General features: G+C 49.0%; 1 protein-coding gene across 2 annotated transcripts in view; it reads left to right on the forward strand.

The window, feature by feature from the left end:
* PHF2 (PHD finger protein 2) overlaps positions 1–11,150 on the forward strand; it is a 59,835-nt gene that overhangs the window by 20,740 nt on the left and 27,945 nt on the right. For both annotated transcript variants that reach the window (XM_042026646.1, XM_042026647.1), the window contains exon 2: positions 5,835–5,920. In XM_042026646.1, the coding sequence (XP_041882580.1) occupies positions 5,835–5,920 (86 nt within the window). The remainder of the gene's footprint in view (positions 1–5,834; positions 5,921–11,150) is intronic.

Here is an 11,150-nt window from a genome sequence, read left to right on the forward strand (position 1 = left end):
AGGGAAGGGAAGGGAAGGGAAGGGAAGGGAAGGGAAGGGAAGGGAAGTGTCTTTACTGCTCTGTTGGGTACTGTTGGCTTGGGAAATAAACTCAGGCAGACCTGCTAGACAGCCCCCATCATATCCACAGGGAGTATCCGCTCTTCTTGTACAGAGCCTGCTTCTCACTGGGGGTACGTTGGAACATGTCAGCAATGGAGAGGAGACAAAGTGGTGTTATGCCTTTGCTACAGTGGATTTCCCTTGCAGGGAGTTTTTATAGCCAGATGAATGCTGAGCTATGTCATCCAGCAGATTGACTTGTGCATTCCCAAAGGAAAACAACCAGACGCAGTTTGTGTGGTCAGTGTGGTGTTTAGCACAGAGCGAAGGCTCTGCCATCCTCCCCAGCAGAGCGTGCAGGTGCTGAGCATCCCCGGAAGCCACTGTCATTCCCTCCTGCACTGACTGACAACTCTCACCCAAACCCCGCTGCCTGTTTGCACACCCTGTGTTTCACCTGTGTGCTGAGTTTGGAATCCTTCTCAGGAACAGATAAAGCATGTGGCTTTGGTTGGTTTCAGGGGTTGGGATGTTAGCCTATTTTTTCTTTGGCTCTATTTCTGTTTTCCTAGATTTGATTTTCTTCCCCAGCTAAGAGTGTTTTTCTTGTTGATTTTGTTTTCTCATATTTTTCTAAACTTGTCTTCTGGTTGATAATGGAGGTGACGTGGTTTTGATAGAACAGATACTACCTGGGTTAATTTTTCTCCTGAAGCTACTTAAAATGTTACCTCCCTGCAGATGACAACCCAAGGTTGCCAGAAACATTCATGCTATAAAACCAGTTCAATTTACACACCTTTTATTATTGTTGCCTGCATAACAAAAAAATCATTGTTAACTTTATCAGAATATTGAAACTTGAACATCTCTTCACTGCAAACACAGAAGCAATTTCATTTTAAAGTGGCAAAGGGCAGAGTTTCTAATAAAAATGTAATTTGTAGCCTCTGACTGCAAAAGCTTCTAATGTGCTAATTCTCCTTTAAGTCTGTGTAACATGGGTGAGATATCAGCTTAAACAGCTGCATTATCAAAGTCTTTACTTGTCATTATTATTTTTTTTTCCCCACAACAGTTTTGGTAAAATTCAAATACATTTTTAATAATGTTTCCCTTTTATCTCATTATCAAATTAGTTTTTACACTGCCTCAACTTGAGTTAAATCACTTAACGGCCATTTAAAAATCAACCATTAGGTTGGTTAAAATTGTTCCAACAAGATATTCCTGGATGCAGGATAATTGATCTCTTAGGCCATCTTTGCTGTGTTTGGGCAGGAAGGTTTCCTGAGCTGCGAGGGATGGTGGTGGCTGCTGCTCCAGCATCCCACATCCCACATCCCTGCCCTGCACTGCGCTGCAGATGCATCATCCCCAGTTCCCAGCTGGCACTGCATGGCTGCAGCCCCTCAGGCATTAACAGCCGTGGGACAGCAAGTGAGGGCCTTTGTGGGGTGTCTGGGAAGGGTTTTCTCTCACAAAAGAATTGTCCATCCCTGGCACAGCTGCCCAGGGCAGTGGTGCACTCTGCATGCCTGGAGGGATTTAACAGCCACGTGCATGTGATGCTTGGGGACGTGGGGCAGTGGTGGCAGTGCTGGGGAATGGTTGGGCTCGATGGTCTTTGAGGGCTTTTCCAACCTAAACAGTTCTATGACTCTGTGATTCTGTCCTTCACCAAGGGAAAATTCTTTCCTTCCAACCTGCCTTGGGACCCCGATGCTTTCCCCAGGGACGTGTTTGGTCCTGCCAGATGCCATCATTGTCCCACAGTTAAAAAGCAGCATCAGGAGATAATTTGCAGTCAGAGACCTCCCCCCTGGGGGTGCTGTTGGGGACACCCTGGCTGTTCTCGTGCCCCTCTGAGCATGGTGCCCGTGCTGTGCCAGCGTCACCATCTCTGCCACGGAGTGCTGGAGCGTGAGCGTGGCATTACTGCCTGGGGCTTCCTGTGGCAGTGGGGTCCTGCTGGGCTGGTAGCACACTGGTCTGGAGTGTCTGGGACTTTGGAAATAGGCTCCTGCTGGTAGAAATGGAGCAGCTCAGTCTGCTCCTGCTGCTGCTGTTCCCAAGGCTACTCCCTGCTCTGCCTCCTGCTACATGTCCCCCACTCCCTGCCCATCCTTGGCCAGCTCTGCCTCAGCATTCCTTTGCTGAACCGGGTACCTCCAGTTCCATCACACTGGTGGGCCTGAATAATCACCCAACAGTGCTACTGGGAGCTCTTCCCAGTTCTTCCCTGACAGTGATAACGCACCCAGATTGCACTGACACTGCTGTGGGGGCACTGCGGGATCCTGCTCCCAGCACGCTGCCTGGATCCCGAGCACACTGCCTGGATCCCAAACACAGCACCTGGATCCCGAGAGCACTGCCTGGATCCCAGGCACACCACCTGTGATCAAACACTGGCTGTGATCCCGTGCCAGCTGCCTCTAGACCCATCTGATCATTTTCAAATGCTTGGTTTGAGTTTTTTTGATGTTTGTTTCTCCTGGGCAACTGGGGCTGCGAAAAAAAATCTGGAGGGACCAAAGTGGAGTGTTCTCATGGGAAGAACCAATAGATGCAAACCACAGAGTGCCATTTGTGCTGGAATTCGGGGGCTGAGGGGGAGGACACCACTGTTCAGTCACTGTAGATGACTTGGTTTTCTTCAGCTGGAGAAATGCTTTGATTCTATATTATTGGTAATTAACCACCCTGAGAAAAAACACAGTAGTAAATTGGGCAGGAGATGCTTCAGAACCGGGCCCTGACTTCTACCAAGGCTGGCAGTCCCCTTCTGCTTTTTATTCCCAGGTGGAAATGCTCAGACCAACCCAAGGGTCAGTCACATCCCCCTGCTACCCAAATCTTTCTCTGTAAAGCCAATACAGGCAGTGGGAAACCTTGCTCCTGTCCGGGCAGGAGTGGTTGCCTGGGGCTTTCTGGCTTTAACTGTGGAAATTCAGCCTCCTGTGCCTATTTCCATGTGGAAGCCCACCAGCAGTCCTGCTGGTGGCAGTACCTGGAGAGCCAAGCTCTGCTGCTTGAGAGGAGCAGCACAGCCTGGAAGGGGTTGATATTTTGGTTACTGATGTCCCGAGGCAGTTCAGCTGGGGGATCCCTTGGACAGTTCACACTCCCAGTTTCCCACACAGCGAGGGCAGCAGCTTCTCCCTGTGAGCAGCTGTAAGTGGCCAAACCTTATTCCAAGGCTGTGCTGTAGTTGGAAAAGTTGACTGTGTCTTCCAGGGGCCCGCTGGAGTTTGAGGTCAGTTATTTTTGCTTCTCTGCACTGTTCTTGTCAGATGTTTCACTCGCTCTCAGAACAATGGCTCCCACCACACTGCAGCCATCGCCCTGTGCCACAGCTGGCCAAACCTTCTCCCATTCAGTGCCAAGGGTCTCATCTCCTCAATACAGACTTTTCAAGCCCTTGTAGAGAGCTTAATCCATACCTTTACTGAGCTTAGCAAACTGAATCCAGTGGCATAAGCAGCTGACACTGCTTTGTGGGTAAAGGAATCCTCTACATTCTCTTACACTGGCTCTAATCTGCCAGGGTTTGTTTAAATTTTCTACTGATTAATCTAGTATTTTTCTACTAATTTTTCTGGTGTTTTCTACCAATCCGATATTTTTCTCTATATATGTACAGAACTCTGAGGATTGGATTGTTGTGATTATGATTTTTCCTGTCGGCAAACTTCAGTTTTCTGTGCTGGCTTCCCAGGGACACAGTAATTTTGTATTTTTTCAAGTAACTGTTTAATGAAAAAAATCAGCCAAATTTGCAGTTGCTTTGACACAATTCCAAAAGAATGATTTCTATTCCCAGTCTGGGTTCACAGAGATGAGAGTGTCTCTGGCTTTGGTTGCAGAGCCTTTCTCACCCCAGGCTCTTTGTTTTGAAGGGAGCTGGCTCCCACATTGGCAGCTGCAACAGGGGCACCATACCCACCAAGGTTTCTGGCAGGATCTTATTTTGACACAACATTTACAATGGTAATAAAAGAGATGTGTTTCTGTATCTTAGCTAGTTTGGCCTTTCCCAGCATGGTTGCAGCCTTGGTTTTGTTGCTGCTGTTCTCTGACAGCAGGTGTGTCTGTGGTTTGTGATGGTGTCGTGCACCATGGGTGCCTCAGGGTCAGCAGGGGTTTCAAAACCACCTCTGGCAATGGGGGCTCACAGTGCATTTTAACAGCTGCTCCCCTGCCCCAGGTGTGCTGTGTTGGTTCTTGGACACCTGCACACCCTGCCAAGGGCACCCCAGAGCCCTGAGCTGCTCAGGGAGCGGGTCCAGGGACTCGTGTGGAAGGGTGGGCACAGGATGGTGTGTTACCCCTCCCTTATCAGCACCCAGGTCATGGCCTTCCTGCTTCTGGACCAGCACCAGGTGCTGCTGCTGTGTCCACCCTCTATGAATTTCTCCCATTGCTGAACCGACTTTTGGACGTGCTGGTGTTGTTCTGCAGAGCTTGAACAGAGTGAGAATGATTTGAGAGGTTCTATGAAGTACTTGGTAGAACTGGCTCACGCTGCTGTCTGGCCTTTGGGAGTGGAGCAACCATCCTCTGCTCTGCTTCTTCCAGGGCAGAAACAGGAGCTGTAAACTCTGCATTCCTGCACTCACCACTGCTCAGCACTGCTGGTGGAGTGCCAGGAGGCAGAATGTGGCCTTGTGCATGGAGATGCCATTGCATGACCCCTGCCCATGCCTTTTCCCTGCCAGAAAAGCAGTGTTGGTGTTCTCTGCGAGCTGAGGAGCACTGGGAGGTGCTCTCTGCTCACTCAGAGCACTGGGAGCTGTTCCCTGCTCACTGCAGAGCACTGGGGCAGCATTTCAGGTGGTGAAGCAGAGAAAACCCGGGAGAGCTCTTGGCACGGTGCAATCCGGCCTTGCCTGGCTGGTGCTTAAGGTGCCTTTGATGCCTCTCATGGGTGCTCTTGCCTAGCTAAGCTCCCACGGAGCCAAGGCACATGGGATGAATCTACAGCACCCCACTGAACTCTTCTCTGTGTGGTACCTTGCAGCCTGGGCTGCTCCTGACACAGGCATCAGGAGCAGAGTCCCCTTTGCTCTTCCTCTGTGGGCAGGAGCAGCACCGTGCTGGGCCTGGATCTTTGGCTGGCTGATTGGCACTTGGACTGTGCAGCAGCTCCTTGTCTTGGGTGCTCCAACACTTTGCTGTGTGTTCGGCTCCTCCCCAGCGCTGTGCTGCCGTGGGATTGTCCGTGGGTGTCCCCAGGGGCTGTGGGTGCTGCTGGTGTGTCCCATCCAAACCCACCTCGGTGGCCTCCCGGCACAGCCCATCCCCTTGGCAGCCGGGAGTGCTGAGCTGGGTGTCTGCTTCACCTCCTCGTCTTCCTACAGTGCAATAGAGGTGGCACCCATGGAAGTTGTGCACGTGGTATCCCCTGCCAAGATCGCTCTGGCACTTCACAGCTGCCCACACATATTTTGTGAAGATGTGTTTTGTTAATCAGGTTTACGTGGGATGGTGCTGGGAGAACTCTGTGTGAGTGCAAAATGGTCTCCTTGGGAAAAAACCATTCTGTGGGACTCTGCCACATTTTCATGGAGTTCCACAGTGGCCTGCTAGTGGGCTTCTGGCTGGCAGCTTTTGTAGCAACACCTCAGGGATGTAGGCTACATAAACCCAGTCTGTACCAGTGTACAAGGCCCCCAAACCTGGTTTGGACAGAGCTGCTGCTGGTCAGTGCAGCTGCACAGGGCTTTCATCACTCACTGTGTGCTTGGAGATGGTCGGGCTAATGTCAGATTCACCTTCTTGTGTTCCAGCTGTGTCGGTGTGGAAGAAGAAGAGGCACCAGATATTGACATCTATCATTGTCCAAACTGTGAGAAAACCCATGGAAAGTCGACCTGTAAGTACCCATGTGCAGCCAGTTCCCCACACACAGCAGGGGCGGGGCATTTGGACAGCTGGAGCTTTTTATTTTGGTCATTACGAAAGGCACGCCTAGGTACCATGTGCCATAAATACTGGGATTCAAACCAGAGGGTGAAGAAAGATGTTAGTGGGAGGAAGCTGCGGGTTGGATCCTGGAGCTTTGGCTGCAGCCTTAGGCATGTGTGTGAGCTCAGGCAGGGCCCTTACCTGGGCAGCTTCAGCCCCTGGCCCCATAAAAGCAGTGTCCTTCCTTGCAGGAATTGTGCTGACACTCAGTAATGTGGGCTAGAAAAACCCTTTGGAGGCAGCTAAGTGCTAATACAGGGAGTTTTGGAACCTAAATGGTGTTTTCTGACTGCAGATGAGACGAGTAAGAAACAGTTTGTTGTGCTTGGCCTGGATATAGGATTGCAGCAATTTCCATGTCAGTCAAAATTGTAGGATACACTGAGGGTGCCAGTTCTTCAGTTCTTTCACAGGAAAAAGGTTCTCCTGAGCAAAAGTGACAGTTGATCTCAGTGGGAGTTTTGTCTGGGAGGGAATCGTGGGATGTGTTTGCTTTGGTCAGATTAATTCACAAATTCTTTCTATTATACAATGGAGAAAAAAAAAAAGAAAAGAAACCAATCCTTGTGAAAGATGAAATGCTTTGCTTGAAAACCAGTTATTATAAATAAGCAACAGTGCTAGGGAGGATCCTGCTGCTCTGCAACCTCAGGGCATCCTGCAGAGGAAGAGCACCATGCTCATCTGCAGGAGCTGAAGGAATCCTGATGACCTTTTATGTAGTGTGAAATAAGGGGCAACTGGAAGGTGACTCCTGTTGAGTTAAAATTCAGAATTTTTAACCCAAGCAATTATTTCTGTATTGCCTTCATTGTTAAAGTATAAAAAATTTCCAGTGGGAAAGGGGAGGAGTCTGAAGTGTCTGTTTTGTGGGCAAAAAAGGGAATCATTTTTCCACTATGATTTTTTAAATATCAGATGTGAACTGGAAGCCTGAATGACCTGCAGCTGTTCCTGTCTCCCAGAGGGTCCAACTGAGCAGTTGGCAAAATCCCTGCTGTGGGACTGGTTCTGAAAGACTTAACAAAATCAATATGTCCCCAGAAAATGTTCTGGTTTGAAAGAATCAGCCTTTCTCGTGTTTTGTTGGAAGATTCTTGGTTACACAAATAGCCACAAATTCTATTGAAGTGAATGATTTGGGATTGGGAAGGGGGTGACTGCAGACACTCCCAGACTGCTCCTAACCCAGGAGAGAAGCAGCAGCACAGGATCTCCGGCCTCTGAGGGTCTCAATGTATAACACTGAGATGGGTCTGACACTTTTCGTTTCTTTCATTTCGTTTTGAATTATAAATGATGAAAGGCACCTACTTTTCAGTGCAAGGGGGAAAAAACCCAGACAGAAACAGCAAAAGCCTATAATCAGGAATTGAATATCAATTCTATGAAAACTGGGGTGCGTCATCTTAGAATTCAAGACATGGCAGTTTTGATAAAAAGATTGCAAGTTTAATATACCAGTTATGATGAGGAGAGTTGAATTGGCAACAATATTCTGATGCTTTTAAAAAGGTTTCTGTCTATCCAGTTATTTTTATCCAAATAAAAATCCACTGCTCTGTCCCAGAGCCTGGCTCATGCAGCCCAGCAGAAAGTTAGCTGGAGCACAGTTCCAACAACCTGCCACAGGCAGGGACACCTTCCACTGTCCCAGGCTGCTCCAAGCCCCGTCCAACCTGGCCTGGGACACTTCCACAGCTGCTCTGGGCACCCTGTGCCAGGGCCTCCCCACCCTCCCAGGGAACGATTCCTTCCCAGTATCCCATCCAGCCCTGCCCTCTGGCACTGGGAAGCCATTCCCTGGGTCCTGTCCCTCCAGCCCTTGTCCCCAGTCCCTCTCCAGCTCTCCTGGAGTCCCTTTGGGCCCTGCAAGGGGCTCTGAGCTCTCCCTGGAGCCTTCTCTTCTCCAGGTGAGCACCCCCAGCTCTCCCAGCCTGGCTCCAGAGCAGAGGGGCTCCAGCCCTTGGAGCATCTCCATGGCCTCCTCTGGATCACTCCAGTGCCTCCACATCCTTCTGATGTTTCAGCCCCCAGATCTGGAGGCAGCTCTGCAGGTGGGGCCTCAGAAGGTGTCCCTTGACCCTCTTCCCTCTGGGGATGCAGCATGGTGGGAATACAGACCAACATCCCATTCTGTAGGACAGCAAGGACACTTTGTTTTCTCCCTCTGAATATACCACAGACAGTTTAATGATGTACAAGACCAATCATCAAAGAAGTGGAGTGCAAAAATTTTATTCAAGCATAAATTATTGCTGTCCTTACCTTGCGTTTTGGTGACAAGGTCACAAACTGCACAGTAGTTTTCCCCACTAACGTGTAGAATCACGGATCCCGTGGGAAAAGGAGGCTGTTATGCTGCAGCCCCTCCTTGCAGGGTACAACAGGCCAGGGAAGTTAAAAGATGGATGAAGTGAAGGCGGGAGTGGCTTGGCTCATGAATTCCATCTGCTGGGAATTTGCATGGAGGACGTCCTGCTCAGGGCCTGGGTGCTGCTGGGCTGTCTGCAGGGACATCGCTTCCTCTGCTTGTGAGCTGCTCCAGGACCTGTTCAGACCCGTTATCCAGCACTATCAGCTTGGTAATAAAGGAGTAAGAGTTGTTTCAGCGCCAGTAGTTCACTGGTAGGATTTAATTATTGTGAGATTAGCAAAGGGAAACACAGACATCAATTGTCTGTTATGCAACTTGTCTGGATTTAAAAATATACATGTATTTCTGGAGCTCGCCTTCCACCAGATATGTTTTCCAGATGTCAAATTTAAAAATCATTTTCCTCTCCTTACATTTTTCCCCATTACCACTGTGGTGAGTAGCTGCTCTCAGAAGATTGCTTCCTGTCACATGCCATTTTAAGCCATTCCTGTTTAATGAAATGTGTAGGGACTCCTCTTTGGCAAAAATCATCCATATTCATCCAACATTTTCTGACATCATTTCAATAAAATGCAAGGGCTTCATTTGGGCAGGCTTGGCTCATTTTCATAACACAATCTGAAATGCTCAGTTTGATTGCTGCCTTGTTTGCAGCAATGAAAATCAGGAGAAATCCTTTGGAATCAGTGGAGTTACAGAGCTGCAAGTGAACCAAAGGCTGTGGCTGGCTTTAAGGAGTTACAGCCTTTAGTGTGGATCAGTAGAGAGCTCACAGGGTGCTTCTGGGTGTCCCTGCTCTGGTAGAAGGACCCTGGTCATGGCTGGAACGAGATGGGCTTTAAAGTCCCTTCCAACTCAGTCCTTTAGGTTGGAAATACTCCAAGGTCACCGAGTCCAGCCTGTGACTGATCACCAGCTCGTCAGGACCAGAGCACTGAGTGCCACATCCAGTTGTTCTGTGAACACTCCAGGGATGGGGAGTCCACCACTTCCCTGGGCAGCCCCTTCCCATGCTTGACCACCCTTTCATTCTTCCTGAGCATTCAGGTTGATGATCCCTTCTGCACAAATACGTTTGAAATAATATACGTACAATATACCTGTGAACTATTCATTTTGAGATACCGTTTTCATAAAAATACATTTCCTTTTTCTACTGTTGGGCTTCCCAGAGGTTAAATTTGGATCAGAAAGATCTGCAGAAAAAGAAATCCGTGATAAATTACAAAAAAGTAGCTTTTCTGGCCAAAGCTGGGATCTGTTGCACATGGGCCTTGAGTCCTCACTGTGGTGTTCGTGGTAAAGATAAAATATAGAAAGCATGGCTGAAAATGGCCAAGGGTCGAGTGTTTGATGTGGTGTAATGGACAACAGGTGCTGTCCAGGAGAGAGCCCCTCCTGGGGAATGCTCTGGCAGCGAGGAATCCAGGCTGCCTCTGCAGGACAGCTGGATTGGGGCTCATGGCAGAGCTGGATGGGGATGTCCACGGCTGAGCTGGATGGCGAGGCTCATGAGAGAGCTAGATGGGGGTCCATGGTGGAGGGGGATTGAGAGGCTCATGGCAGAGGTGGATGGAGAGGTCCATGGCAGAGGTGGACACCTGCCAGCACCTGGTGCTGAGGCAAACAGCTCCCCAGAGGTTTTGGGAGAGTTGCAGTGAATTTGTTAATTCAGCACTGATCTGTCGCCTTTCCTTCCTGACACTCTGTGCTATCTGAAGGGTAATAGAGGAACGTGCTTAGAGGATAAGCTCTTTAATTTTCCTGTGGCAAGTGACACCTCTTTCCCTGGGACTTGCACTCAGAGTGCAAGTGCAATCAGCACACTCGTGGTGTTGATTCAGATGTGCTGAGAGGGGGAGGAGGCGGAGGCTGGAAAGGGAGGGAGAGGAGGAAGGTTTGGCATTCAAGCCAGGCTTGTTTCCTTTGTTACCAGGAGCATTGAATTAATACACTAAGCCTGAGAGTCATTAAGATAAAGAACTAGCAGCTTTAATGAATATCTCCAGCTAGGCTGGAGCCTGCATGGAACTAATAAACCCAACATGCTTTGTGCAAAACCTGGGATGGACTCACTGGGAGACGTCTTTCTTTGAGTTATTCCAGGGTTGTGGTCGGGAAAGCAAAGTTTGCTCTTTCCAAATCTCATGTATTGTAGCTCTGGCCTCCAGATTCCTTTCCTAATGGAAAAGTGCGTGGATCTGTGTGCGTGCAAAGAGTGAGGAGTGGGTGCCATCCGTGAGGAATCTGCTGCCTTCCCTCACTGTTTTGATAAGAGGTCTGGACTTGGGGTGAAATACTGAGTTTCACGATGTAAAACAAGGGTGGAAAATGAAAGTACGATGTGACATATGAAAATTCTATTAACAGAGCCTTTAAAGGATACAAATATGGAAAAACCTGTTTCCTACCAAAGTGAGTTTCTCTGGACATGCTGTGAAAGCAGGAACAGCTGAGGGAGATAGTGCTGACTCAGGGAAAAAGTGGGACCAGTTTTTCTTGCTTTGTGTTATCCAGCTGTCAGAGGCAGGGTAAAACCACACTGAAACCTGACTGACTCACGTGTGCTCATTGCTGCTGGCCCTTTATCCCTGATGGACTGTCCTGTGTGTCCATCCCTCACTGGGAGCGCAGTCAAGGGGCCTCAATCTGTCATCAGCTGCAGGTCTGAGCCGCAATAAATTCCCTTCCCTGCGATTCTAGCAACTAACTCCTTTTCCTTTTCCTTTTCCTTTTCCTTTTCCTTTTCCTTTTCCTT

The sequence above is a fragment of the Corvus kubaryi genome, unplaced genomic scaffold (genome assembly GCF_017639235.1).
Source record: "Corvus kubaryi isolate FWS band 111438036 unplaced genomic scaffold, C.kubaryi_AGA036_p1.0 37285, whole genome shotgun sequence".
In the NCBI taxonomy this organism is placed as follows: Eukaryota; Metazoa; Chordata; class Aves; order Passeriformes; family Corvidae; genus Corvus; species Corvus kubaryi.